Source organism: Salmo salar, chromosome 28, assembly GCF_965601325.2.
Source record: "Salmo salar chromosome 28, fSalSal1, whole genome shotgun sequence".
NCBI lineage: Eukaryota > Metazoa > Chordata > Actinopteri > Salmoniformes > Salmonidae > Salmo > Salmo salar.
Genome location: NC_138318.1, coordinates 9,836,715 through 9,851,374, shown reverse-complemented (window position 1 = coordinate 9,851,374; position 14,660 = coordinate 9,836,715). Strand labels below are relative to the sequence as shown.

The following is a 14,660-nucleotide window of genomic DNA, read 5'->3' as shown; positions in this document are numbered from 1 at the left end:
CGGCATGGGTAACCTATGAGCATTTGTCTCTCGCTTCAACACAAAACGGGAACAGGGTTCATGACCTTACACAAACGCATAACTCGGGTCATAGTAAATTAGTTTTCTTCCTACTAATAGCACACTGAAGGTATTTACTGCATTTGTAGATTTACAACATGGTCTTAGCACACTTTGCCCTGGCTTTGTGATGATTAAAGACTGCTCTGATTCATTTGTATTCAAGTGGATTAATATGATTATCCTGAATAACAAGCCACATATTTTATTCAAGACCTGGATTAAATGTCGGTTTTATCATCCGGTGAATATTTGCAGTGGGTTTTGAAAAATTGTCAAATCAGTGTGGCAGATGGGCTTCCATCCCTCATGTTATCTTCCCACTGCACTCCAGAAGATCAAAGGATGAGATAGAGTAGGCTACGGAGATCAGATTAAGAGATGACAACAGTTACTTTGTTAGTATCTTTTTTTTCTTTGCCTCGATTTGTTGCGTTTTTGTTAGTCAGTCCCTGTAACATCATGTATGAACCAAAGGTAGCCACTCCGCCACATGCATTTTTACAGTGTATTCAGAAAGTATTCATACCCTTTGACATATTCCACATTTTGTTGTGTTACAGCCTGAATTCAAAATGGATAACACAGAATTTTTTTCTCTCACACATCTACAAACAATACCCCATAATGACAAAGTGAAAACATTATTTGTTTTATATTTTTGGAAATGTGTTGAAAATGAAATGTAGAAATATAGAACTTACATAAATATTCACCCCCCTGAGTCAATACATCGTAGAATCAACTATGTCATTGATTTACAGGTGTGAGTCTTTCTGGGTACGTTTCAAAGAAATCCAACCCTGATTCAGATGACCATCTTACCCATGCTAGATTACGGAGACATAATTTATAGATCGGCAGGTAAGGTTGGTCTCGAGCGGCTAGATGTCCTTAACCATTCGGCCATCAGATTTGCCACCAATGCTCCTTATAGGACACATCACTGCACTCTATACTCCTCTGTAAACTGGTCATCTCTGTATACCTGTCGCAAGACCCACTGGTTGATGCTTATTTATAAAACCCTCTTAGGCCTCACTTCCCCTATCTGAGATGTCTACTGCAGCCCTCATCCTCCACATACACAACCTGTTCTGCCAGTCACATTCTGTTAATAAAGGTCCCCAAAGCACACACATCCCTGGGTCGCTCCTCTTTTCAGTTCGCTGCAGCTAGCGACTGGAACGAGCTGCAACAAACACTCAAACTGGACAGTTTTATCTCAATCTCTTCATTCAAAGACTCAATCATGGACACTATTACTGTCAATTGTGGCTGCTTTCTGTGATGTATTGTTGTCTCTACCTTCTTGACCTTTGTGCTGTTGACTAATGTTTGTACCTTGTTTTGTGCTGCTACCATGTTGTTATGTTATGTTGCTACCATGCTGTGTTGTCATGTGTTGCTACCTTGATATGTTGTTGTCTTAGCTCTCTCTTTGTGTAGTGTTGTGTTGTGTCTCTTGTTGTGATGTGTAGGAGGCCTTTTGCCTTTTGGTAGGCCGTCATTGTAAATAAGAATTTGTTCTTAACTGACTTGCCTAGTTAAATAAAGGTTAAAAACACAATTTAAAAGTGACTAAGATACCGTAGAATAGTGTGGAGTGCAGTTTATACGTATGAGATGAGTAATGTTACTGTAGATATGGAAACATTAATAAAGTGGCTAGTGATCCATTTCTAAAAGTGTTCAGTGATTCCTATTCTACGTATGTCTATAGGCAGCCGCCTTTAATGTGCTAGTGATGGTTGTTTAGCAGTCTGATGGCTTTGAGATTGAAGCTGTTTTTTAGTCTCTCGTCCCAGCTTTGATGCACCTGTGCTGACCTCGCCTTCTGAATGATAGCGGGGTGAACAGGCAGTGGCTCGGGTGGTTGATGTCCTTAATGATCTTTTTGGCCTTCCTATGGCATCGGGTGCTGTAGGTGTCCAGAAGGGCGGGAAGTTTGCCCCCGGTAATGCGTTGGGAAGACTGCACCACCCTGTGGAGAGCTTTGCAGTTGTAGGCGGTGCAGTTGCCGTACTAGGCAGTGAGACAGCCCGACAGGATGCTCTCAATTGTGCATCTGTAAAAGTTTGAGAGTTTTAGGTGTTAAGCCAAGTTTCTTTAGCCTCCTGAGGTTGAAGAGGCGCTGTTGCACCTTCTTCACCACACTGTCTGTGTGGGTGGACCATTTCAGTTTGTCAGTGATGTGTACGCTGAGGAACTTGAAGATTTCCACCTTCTCCACTGCGGTCTCATCGATGTAGATATCATCTCCTTAGTTTTGTTGACATTGAGTGAGAGGTTATTTTCCTGGCACAAGACTCCCAGAGCCCTCCCCTCCTCCCTATAGGCTGTCTCATCGTTGTTGGTAATCAAGCCTACTACTGTTGTGTCGTCTGCAAACTAGTTGATTGAGTTGGCGGCGTGCTTGGCCACACAGTCATGGTTGAACAGGGAGTACAGGAGGGGGCTGAGCACGTACCCTTGTGGGGCCCCAGTGTTGAGGATCAGCGAAGCGGTGTTGTTTCCTACCTTCACCACCTGGGGTGCGACCCGTCAGGAAGTCAAGGACCCAGTTGCACAGGGCAGGGTTCAGACCCAGGGCCTTGAGCTTGATGATGGAGGGTACTATGGTGTTGAATGCTGAGCTATAGTCAATTAACAGTATTCTTACATAGGTATTCCTCTTGTCCAGATGGGACAGGGCAGTGTGCAGTGTGCAGTGTGGTGGCGGTTGCATCGTCTGTGGATCTATTAGGGCGGTGAGCAAATTGAAGTGGGTCTAGGGTATCAGGTAGGGTGGAGGTGATATGATCCTTGACTAGTCTCTCAAAGCACTTCATGATGACAGAGGTGAGTGCTACAGGGTGATAGTCATTTAGTTCAATTAAGTTTGCTTTCTTAGGTACCGGGACAATGCTGGCCATCTTGAAGCATGCGGGAACAACAGACTGGGATAGGGATTGGTTGAATATATCTGTAAACACACCAGCCAGCTGATCTGTGCATGCTTTGAGGACGTGGCTAGGAATACCATCTGGGCCGGCAGCCTTGCGAGGCTTTATTTTATTTTTATTTTTTGCTAGGGTTACCACGCTTAAACGTCTTACTCATGTCGGCCACGGAGAAGGAGAGCCCACAGTCCTTGATAGCGGGCCGTGTCGGTGACACTGTATTTGTCTCCCCTGATCTGTTTCACCTGTCCTTGTGCTTGTCTCCACCCCCTCCAGGTGTTGCCCATCATCCTCACTTATCCTCGGGGTATTTATACCTGTGTTGTCTGTCTGTTTGGGCCAGTTCGTCTTGTTTGTCAAGCTTACATTTGTCCTGTTAGCTCCTGTCTTTTCCCAGCCTCTCTTTTTTTTCTCGGCCTCCTGGTTTTTGACCCTTCCCTGTCCTGACCCTGTACCCGCCAGCCTGACCACTCTGCCTGTCCCTGACCCTGAGCCTGCCTGCCGTCCTATACCTTTGCTCCACCTCTGGATTATTGACCCCTGCCTGCCTTGACCTGTCATTTGCCTGTCATTTGCCTGCCCCTGTTGCTACAATAAACATTGTTACTTCGCACAGTCCGCATCTGGGTCTTACCTTGGTTCCTGATAGTACGAACTGGCCATGACGGACCCAGCAGACTTAGACCAGCTCCGCAACGCCATCTCCCAAGGAGCCATCATTGGTAGGCACGAGGAGTTGCGTCGCGGTCTGAACGTCACGACCTAGCCTTGGATGCATTGCGGGAGCAATTCCGTGGGTTGCCTACTAGGCAGCCTACCACGACGATAACCACCCAGCCCCTCTGTAACCCGGCTGGTTGCAGCGCCAACACCCCGGTTTCCCGGGAACCCCGCTTACCTCCCCCAGAGCGCTGCAATGGAGATTCCAGAACCTGCCCGGGCCTTTCTCTCCCAGTGCTCCCTCATTTTTGAGCTGCAGTATTCTTCGTCCCCTCGGACCACTCGAAGATAGCGTACATTATTTTGCTGATGTTCAGGAGGGCACTCGCCTGTGCCATGGCGGTGCGGGAGCAACAATCCACCGTCTCCCTCAGTCTGGAGGTATTCGTGGCGGAAGTGAGAAAAGTTTGAGGCTCCGGTGTCCGGGAGAGAGGCTGCCCGGAAGTTGCTTCAGCAGGACAACCTCAGTGTTGCAGACTATGCGGTGGAGTTCCGTACGTTAGCAGCGGAGGGTACCTGGAACCCGGAAGTGCTATTCGACACGTTCCTGAATGGATTATTGGAGGAGGTAAAGGATGATCTGGCAGCCCGAGAACTACCGACGGATCTCAACTCACTCATCACTTTAACCCCACCTTGCAGCTGATGAACTCCGGAAGTCCCTTGCATCTATGTTCCCGAGAGGATCTGAGCTTACCCGAGTCCGGAGACTGCCGATACAACTCTGGGAGGGTTACTGGGAGGGAGGGTTATGGCCCGGAGGAGAGGTGCTGGGTTCCCGCTAAAGACATCTTGGACCCAGCCCTCATCGCCGACTTTCACCGCTGGCACCCCAGTCAACCAGGTATCCGCCCAGGTGGAACGCCAGGTGGCATCCCTAGAAGGGGGGTGGGTGGGGGGTACTGTCACGCCCTGATCTGTGCTTGTCTCCACTCCCTCTAGGTGTCGCCCATCTTCCCCACTTATCCTCTGGGTATTTATACCTGTGTTTTCTGTATGTCTGGGCCAGTTCGTCTTGTTTGTCAAGCTTACCAGTATTTATCCTGTCAGCTCCTGTCTTTTCCCAGCCTCTCTTTTTCTCATCCTCCTGGTTTTTGACCCTTGGCTGTCCAGACCCTGTACCCGCCCGCCTGACCACTCTCCCTGACCCTGCCTGCCATCCTGTACCTTTGCTCCACCTCTGGATTACTGAACTCTGCCTGTCCCTGAGCTTGCCTGCCGTCCTGTACCTTGGCTCCTACTCTGGATTATCGACCCCTGCCTGCCTTGACCTGGCGTTTTCTTGCCCTTGTTACAATAAACATTGTTACTTCCACACAGTCTGCGTCTGGGTCTTACCTTGGTTCCTGATCGTATTATCCTCAAAGCAAGCGAAGAAGTTGTTCAGCCTGTCTGGAAGCAAGACGTCTGTGTCTGTGACGTGTTGGTTTTTCTTTTATAGTCCGTGATTGTCTGTAGACCCTGCCACATACGTCTTGTTGAACTGGGACTCAACTTTGTCCCTATACTGACGTTTAGCCTGTTTGATTGCTATGCGGAGGTGTAACTACACTGTTTGTATTATTCCATATTCCCAGTCTTTTTGCCCTGGTTAAATGCAGTGGTTTGCACTTTCAGTTTGCGCATATGCTCCCATCTATCCACGGTTTCTGGTTGGGGTAGGTTTTAATAGTCACAGTGGGTACAACTTCTCATATGCACTTCCTGATAAAATCTTTCACCGTATCGGTATATGTGTCGATATTATTTCCTGAAGCTACTCTGAACATATCCCGGTCCGCGTGATCAAAACAATCTTGAAGTGTGGATTCCGATTGGTCAGACCAGCGTTGAAAAGTCCTCACCACGGGTGCTTCCTGTTTGAGTGTCAGCCTATAGGAGGGGAGGAGCAAGATGCAATCGTGGTCCAATTTGCCGAATGGATGGCGGGGGAGGTCCTTATATGCATTCTGGAAGGTAGTATAACAATTTTCAAGAGTTTTAGCAGCGCGATTACAACAATCAATATGTTTATAGAATTTCGGGAGCCTTTTTCTCATTTGCTTTGTTAAAATCCCCAACTACAATAAATTCAGCCTCAGGATACACAATACATGATACAGGATACATTATACAGCCACCTCTATGCTTGAAAATATGGAGACTGGTACTCAGTAATGTGTTGTATTGGATAAGCAAACATAACACTTTGTATTTAGGACAAAAAGTCCATTTCTTTGCCACATTTTTTGCAGTATTGCTTTAGTGCCTTGTTGCAAACATTCTGCACAGTCTTCCTTTTCACACTGTCAATTAGGTTAATATTGTAGAATAACTACAATGTTGTTGATCAACCTCAGTTTTTTTTCCTATCACAGCCATTAAACTCTAACTGTTTTAAAGGCTCATGGCGAAATCCCTGAGCGATTTCCTTCCTCTTCGGCAACTGAGTTAGGAAAGACGCCTGTATCTTTGTAGTGACTGGGTGTATTGATACACCATCCAAAGTGTAATTAATAACTTAAATTTGCTCAAACGGATATTGAATGTCAATGTCTTTATTTTTATTTTTACCCATCTACCAACAGGTGCCCTTCTTTGCAAGCCATTGGAAAACATCCCCGGTCATTTCATTGTGGTTGAGTCTGTATTTGACATTATGGGGTATTGTGTGTAGGCCAGTGACAAACAAATCTAAATTGAATCCATTTTAAATGCAGGCTGTAACACAACACATTTGGAAAAAGTCAAGGGGTGTGAATGTGCAGCAGGTTTTTTAAATTCATTATTACATAGACCGACTAACAGCACTCTGAGGAAAACAACTCAAAACACAAACATTCCATTAAAATTCCTCCAGAAAGCTACATAAGCTTGGAGGCTTAACTTTCCTTCCAGTTATTACGAGGTGCCATAGCCTGCAGTCCATGCTCTAGATTGTAGGTACAGCATGGTGAGTCAGAGAGTGAATGGGGGAACAGGGATAGCTGTGATATGGGCATTGCTTTGTGGACCTCATTAGTCTCTCACACTTAACCGTCTGCTTATGTGGAGTGGCCATTAGAGCTGTGTCAGAGCCAGGGGAAGAGATGAGCATCCTCTTGTGTTATCTGTACAAACAGAGCAGCACTCGCCACTCACTTGGCAGCTAGGAGCGGCTGATTGGGAAATGTCAGGGGGGATTACTGGGGGCGAATGAGCTACTGAGAGCCCGTTGCCTCAGTATGGTCTTGCATAACAAAAAATGTGAGTCTGTGTGTGTGTGTGTGTGTGTGTGTGTGTGTTGTCTAAGTGCGACTCGTCTCGCACACTGCCATCCAATTGCCTCATAACTGGAGGAGAAAGGCATTACAGCTCAACTCTCAGTAATATCCTCCTTCCTTCCAAGAGAGGCTGGTACTGTGGGGATGTGGGAATGTGGGAATGTGTGAGGTGGAGCACTCTCCCTCCATGCATGCTACAGGAGGGTGTGTGTGTGTGTGGAGGATAGAGGTTTGTGTGTGTTGGTGTGTATGTCTCAGTGTATTGATGTGCAGGTCAGTGTGTGTGTGTCATAGGTGTGTGTGTGTGTAAGGGAAGGGTGGGTGGGTGTTTCTGACATGCCCACCGTGTCATGAAATATGTGGCGACTGATTCCCGGCAGGCAGCTCCCGTGTTGTCGTGGAGACCTTGAGGGAGGCAGACACAGGAAGGTGTGAGGATGGGGATGGGTGGGGAGTAGAGCTGAGGCAGTATCACTGTGAACCAACGGTCAGCCCAGCTACCAAAGTTAAGAACAACAACCCATCAGAAATACAATCTCAGCTCCTGACTATAGAAAGGTATTGGTTAGCATGCAGGTAGAGTAATATTCCTGAGCCCAGCCATATTACCATGCAGGAGGTGTTTGTGTTCTTCTGACACATTGTTACTGTTATCATGCGGCTTGTGGTTAGCAAAGAGACCAGAGAAACAGAAGATCGTTTTTTTATGAATACCATTAAGTGTCACTCTGGCAATTGATGACATTCCAAGCCTTGACGACACGATTCAGCTTTACAGAAGGGTGATCTCAGGCCTTTACATTTTACCAATAAAGAACGACAGAAATACAGTGATAAACTGTCCTTGGGTGATGTGGTTTGCCATTGTGTTAATAAAAACATATGTTATATTGTTAGGTTGGGGTCTCCAAGGGTTAAGATTGCATGGCAATTTGTAAATTCCATATTGTATTGCAATTTATAATATATCTTGTGAAAACAGTACACAATGACGCAAGAAGATTCACTTGAATATTCCTATCTCTTGTCATATTCTTCTTTGTCAATGAAATGTCACAACAGGTTACAAAGATGTCCTTAGTTAACACCATTCACCTTATAGGACAAAACACTCTGTCCTCTCACACTAAATCTCCCAGTGGCAAGTCAATGTGCAGGGGTACAAGGTATGAGGTAGATACAGTGCATTCGGAAAGTATTCAGACCTCTTCCCTTTTTCCACATTGTGTTATGTTACAGCCTTATTCTAAAATGGATGGGAAAAAAAGATCCTCTTCAATCTACACACAATAACCCATAATGAAAAAGCGAAAACAGATTTGTAGAATCTAAAAAAGTATTCAGATGCTTTGCTATGAGACTCGAAATTGAGCTCAGGTGCATCCTGTTTCCCTGTTTACAACTTGATTGGAGTCCACCTGTGGTAAATTAAATTAATTGGACATTATTTGCAAAGGCACACACCTGTCAATATAAGGTCCCACAGTTGACAGTGCATGTCAGAGCAAAAACCAAGCCATGAGGTCGAAGGAATTGTCCTTAGAGCTCAGAGACAGGATTGTATCGAGGCACATATCTGGGGACGGGAACCAAAACTTTTCTGCAGCATTGAAGGTCCCCAAGAACACAGTGGCCTCCATCATTCTTAAATGGAAGAAGTTTGGAACTACCAAGACTCTTCCTAGAGCTGACTGCTCGGCCAAACTGAGCAATCTGCGGAGAAGGGCCTTGGTCAGGGAGGTGAGCAAGAACCCGATGGTCACTCTGACAGAGCTCCAGAGTTCCTCTGTGGAGATGGGAGAACCTCCCAGAAGGACAACCATCTCTGCAGCACTCCACCAATCAGGCCTTTATGGTAGAGTGGCCAGACGGAAGCCACTCCTCAGTAAAAGGCACATGACAGACCACTTGGAGTTTGCCAAAAGGCACCTAAAGGACTCTCAGACCATGAGAAACAAGATTATCTGGTCTGATGAAACCAAGATTGAACTCTTTGGCCTGAATGCCAAGCATCAAGTCTGGAGGAAACCTGGCACGATCCCTACGGTGAAGCATGGTGGTGGCAGCATCATGCTGTGGGGATCTTTTTCAGCTGCAGGGACTGGGAGACTAGTCAGGATAAAGGGAAAGATGAACGGAGCAAAGTACAGAGAGATCCATGATGAAATCCTGCTCCAGAGCACTCAGGACCTCAGACCGGGGCGAAGGTTCACCTTCCAACAGGACAACGACACTAAGCACACAGCCAAGACATTGTAAGAGTGGCTTTGGGACATGTCTCTGAATGTCCTTGAATGGCCCAGCCAGAGCCCGGACTTGAACCCGATCGAACATCTCTGGAGAGACCTGAAAATAGTTGTGCAGCGACACTCCCCATCCAACCTGACAGAGCTTGAGAGGATCCGCAGAGAGGAATGGGAGAAACTCTCCAAATACAGGTGTGCCAAGCTTGTAGCGTCATACCCAAGAAGACTTGAGGCTGTAATCGCAGCCAAAAACCTGTTTTTACTTTGTCATTATGGGGTATTGTGTGTAGATTGATGAGAAAAATAAACAATTTAATACATTTTAGAATAAGGCTGTAACGTACCAAAATATAGAAAAAGTGAAGCAGTCTGAATAATTTCCATATGCACTGTATGTACATGAAGGCAGTGGAAAGTGACTAGGCATCAGGATAGATGATGATGATGATAATAATAAGGTATTTGAGGTAGATGTGTACATGAAGGCAGGGTGAAGTGACTAGGCATCAGGATAGATAATAATAAATGTAAAATAAACAACAGTGTAGCAGCAGCATATGATGAGTGTAAAAGTGTTTTTGTGTGTTTGTGTTTAATCAATATGTGTTCTTGAGTTTTTGTGTGGGAGTGTCAGTGTACTAGTGTTTATATATAGTCTTGGGAGTGTGCATAGGGTCAGTGCAGATCATCAGGGTAACCATTTAAGTATTTAACAGCCTTATGGCTAGTTAACACTCTTATGGCTTGGGGATAGAAGCTGTTTTGGAACCTGTTGGTCCGAGAGCCGATGCTCCGGTACTGTTTGCCGGGCGGTAGCAGAGTGAACAGTCTATGACTTGGGTGGCTGGAATCTATGTCAATTTTACGGGCCTTCCTCTGACACCGCCTGATATAAAAGTCCTTAATGGCAGGGAGCTGGGCCCCAGTGATGTATTGGGCTGTCCGCACCAACCTCTGTAGCGCTTTGCGGTCGAGGGCGGTGCATTTGCCATACTAAGCGGTGATGCAGCCAGTCAAGAGGCTCTCGGTGGTGCAGCTGTACAACCTTTTGAGGATCTGAGGGCCCATACCAAATCTTTTCAGCTTCCTGAGGGGGAAGAAGTGCTGTCGTGCCCTTTTTATCACTGTGCTGGTGTGTGTGGACCATGTTAAGTCCTTAGTGATGTGGGCGCCAAGGAACTAGACCCACTCCACTACAGCCACGCTCTCCCTTCTTTCTCCTGTAGTCCACGATCTGGTCCTTGGTATTACTGACATTAAGGCAGAGGTTGTTGTCCTGGCACCACACTGCGAAGTCTCTGACCTCCTCCTGTAGGCTGTCTCATCGCCGTCGGTGATCAGGCCTAACGCCGTCATGTCGTCAGCAAACTTGATGATGGTATTGGAGTTGTACGTGGCCATGCAGTCGTGGGTGAACAGGGAGTACAGGAGGTGACTAAGCACACACCCCTGAGGGGCCCTCAGTTAAGGGTCAGTGTAGCAGAGGTGTTGTTGCCTACCCTCACCACCTGGGGCCGGCCTATTAGGAAGTCCAGGATCCAGTTGCAGAGGGAGTTGTTCAGTCCCAGGGTTTCTCTGTTGGTGATGAGCTTGTATGGTGTTGAACACTGAGCTGTAGTCTATGTTCAGCATTCCCACATTTCCCCTCTTGTGCAGGTGGGAGATGGCGTATGAAGTGCAGTTGAGATTGCGTCCTCTGTTTATCTGTTGGTGCGGTATGCAAATTGTTGTGTGTCTAGGATGTCTGGGATGATGATGTTGATGTATGTCATGACCAGCCTATCAAAGCACTTCATAATTAACAGATCTGAGTGCTATAGAGGGATAGTCACTAAGACAGGTTACCGTAAATTTCTTGGGAACAGGGACAATGGTGGTCAGTTTGAAATATGTTGGGATTACAGACTGGGAGAACCTTCCCTGTCTTTCATTGAGACCTTCAAGACCCCCCGTGGAATGTCTGCATCCACCACAGCTTTTAGATGTTTGCTTTATTTGCCCTACGCCCATTTAATCTGTCGTTCAGTTGCTTTTAACATGCACATTTTGTTTGTGATATGAGTCAAATCAACGGAATGTTTATGAAATTGTAATAACTTACCTAGTTAATTGCCAATATTTTCGAGGTGAACCAGCTGTGATCAGAGACCACATGAATTGAGTTTATTTAATTAAATGAAATTGACCTGGGAGATTTCACAGTGCCAAGTAGGAGTATGTATAATCAAGCTATTTGGCAAAGCAATTACAGTATCTCTGCCAGTGTTTCCATTAATGTTGTCATTACACCATATCATGCAGAAATGATTTGTAAACAAGGTTGCTCCACAGTCAGTCATATCCTGGGTTAGCAGGACACTTCTCTGTGTAAAAGTAAGTGGGTAGTTTGTCTACTTTTCCTCTGTTTGTTCCAACTCCTCTGTATATAAGTGGGTGTTTTTGCTGCTTGTCTTTTTCAACTACAGTACGTCAGATAGAGTTTTAGGTCTGAGGAAGTGGAATAAAACACATGCCCAATGGCAAGGGTGCCCAACTCAATGCCTCAAGGACCATAGTCCTGCAGTTGCTTATTCCTCTCTGGCACTTTTTTTGGTCAATTAACAGCTCTAATTAGTCAGAAAGTCAATTGCTGATTTAAATGGCAAATATGAAAAATACCCTTTAGGACCTAAAGATGTTGTGCCTATTGGTATTAGTATGAACAGCAGTGCGGTATGGAATGCGGATTATAGCGCTGGCAGAGATCAATAGCTAACATGTGGCCTGAAAAAAATTGGGTAATTTCTGTGTGTGTGTGTGTGTGTGTGTGTGTGTGTGTGTTTTCTTACAGGTTTCCCCCGGTGAGTGAGATGGCTAAGGTGGGGAAGGTGGTCGGGGTCATCCTGGCTGCTGCTATCAATCAAACAATAATTTACTCTATAGTGGAGGGCAATGAGGGAGGTGAGTAGCATACTGTAACCTACACTATACCTTTGACCTAGTTCCAGAGGCCATGTTATCATTTTCTATACAGCAGTGATAGTGCCACTAATTTATTCTGACACACTATAAACAACATGAAGTAGTGATGAGGTCACTCAAAGAGCCATGCATGCAGCTCTATGTGGCTCTATACAGCTCTATGTGGCTCTATACAGCTCTATGTGGCTCTATACAGCTCTATGTGGCTCTATACAGCTCTATGTGGCTCTATACAGCTCTATGTGGCTCTATACAGCTCTATGTGGCTCTATACAGCTCTATGTGGCTCTATACAGCTCTATGTGGCTCTATACAGCTCTGTGGCTCTATACAGCTCTATGTGGCTCTATACAGCTCTATGTGGCTCTATATAGCTCGATGTGGCTCTATACAGCTCGATGTGACTCTATACAGCTCTATACAGCTCGATACAGCTCTGTGACTCTATACAGCTCTGTGGCTCTATACAGCTCTGTGGCTCTATATAGCTCTATGTGGCTCTATATAGCTCTATACAGCTCTATACAGCTCTGACTATACAGCTCTATACAGCTCTATATGGCTCTTTACAGCTCTATGTGGCTCTATATGGCTCTTTACAGCTCTATGTGGCTCTACACAGCTCTATTTATTTATATTTTTATTTAACCTTTGTTTAACTAGGCAAGTCAGTTAAGAACATTCATATTTTCAATGACGGCCTAGGAACAGTGGCTCTAGTCAGTCACTTACTTTCTCATCATTTAGTTATGAACCCTCCGCACCTCAGAATGATTTCACCATTTGCCTTGAGCGAGGGGTAATGTAAAATATGTTCAATGTAAGATATGCACTGTCATAGTCATGGTCTAAAGGACCTAAAAGAGTACCATCTGTCCTGAGACTGCGCTCTTTTTTTGCCCCTAAGTCTACCAAAGTGTGTGTATGTTTGTGTGCACTAGTCAGTGTCCCCTGTTGCTGACAGTTTCTGCCATGTAGAAGTTCCCTGAGGGATGATTAGACCCTACCGTCCTCCCACCATTCCTCACTGTGATTAAAACCGGGGCTCATGCTTTTCAGAGTGGGAAAATATCAAATTGCATCCCCATATTGAGCCTTGCACTAAAACTGCATCTGAAGCATTTATTCATTTGGAAACAAAGGGAATTGGTTTCACTTTTAACTCTCATTAGATTCAATGAAGAAGCTCGGGAAGATAATGACAGTGTCCTTCATCGTTGTGGCTTTTAACGTTTATGGCGTGCTGGGGGAATTAATTTCTAGGTCTGAAAAGTGAGAACTAGCTATGTGTTTCAGTGTAAGTCATCAATTATGCCTTACACAACAAAAAAACAATCATTGACTCAGTGATTCTCCAGTGTAGCGTGATCTCTCTCTGGTGTCGTGCCTCAACACTTGACACTACACACAGTGGGATTTGGGGAGGTGAATGCCCTTGCCATTCTACCTAGGGGCTGATACATTCTGATATGGTGCTAGCTCTGCTCTGCTCTGTGCATTATGCGTGACTCCCTCCTCTCCCCGGACTGATATGATACGGTGCTGACTCTAGCTCTACTCTGTTGATCTGAATGTATCTCCCAGGCGTATTCCGGCTCAACAACAGCACCGGGGTGTTCTCTACGGCCAAGCAGCTGGACTACGAGACCAATGCCAGCTACATCCTCAAAGTGGAGGCTGACTCCATGGGAGTGGTCGGTTCCAATCTCAGGGCGCCCTCCAAGAGTAAGCCTGCCTGCCATTTAAACTGTCACTTGGGAAATTGCACCCTGTTTCCTATATAGTGCATTACTTTTGCCCAGGGCTAAAAGTCTTCTTTTTTTGTATGTTTTATTGTCACATACACCGGATAGGTGCAGTGAAATGTGTTGTTTTACAAGGTCAGCCGTAGTAGCAAAAGCCTTCTGTGGGGTAATTGCCTCAGAGAGGTTTAAAAACTGAAGGCAATTGTCGGCCAAATAGCTTTTTACGGCCTTAATTGGAGTAATTCAAATGTTTGTTTCTACCGTCTTTCTCTCTCTTGTAACAGAAATGTGTCTGGCATTTAGCTGTAAATTATTTCCCATCTTTGCTTTTTTCCAGAAGACTAAAAGCACGCCTCGTCCTTTCACGTTATTTAGTTTTCTAATTAGTCAACATCGTGCTGAGTTGCAGCGGAGGATACATTTTAATTAAGCAGTTACTGGTTCATGTGGCAGATTAAACAAGTCATTCATTTCTTGCCAATCTTATCATGTCTCCTCAATATGCAGAAACAAATCACTCAAATCAATTTGATTCCAATAGCGCTGTTATCCACTTACATCTAGAATGAAGGAAACACTTGTGGATATAGTCACAGCTGTATGTTATACACAGATAGATATTTTTGTATTGCGCTTTGTAATAGATATTGTAGGTTTTTCTTTACTCATACTCAATTGACTGAAAATTGTTTCATTTCCCCCTCCTTGTAATGGTTTGACTTATATACCCTGGCCACTCACTAT

At 45.3% G+C, this 14,660-nt stretch overlaps 1 protein-coding gene across 1 annotated transcript in view; it reads left to right on the top strand.

The window, feature by feature from the left end:
* pcdh15b (protocadherin-related 15b) overlaps positions 1 to 14,660 on the top strand; it is a 204,932-nt gene that overhangs the window by 166,268 nt on the left and 24,004 nt on the right. Inside the window, 2 exon segments of the mRNA XM_082970434.1 lie at positions 12,041 to 12,150; positions 13,756 to 13,896. Of these exon segments, the coding sequence (XP_082826560.1) occupies positions 12,041 to 12,150; positions 13,756 to 13,896 (251 nt within the window).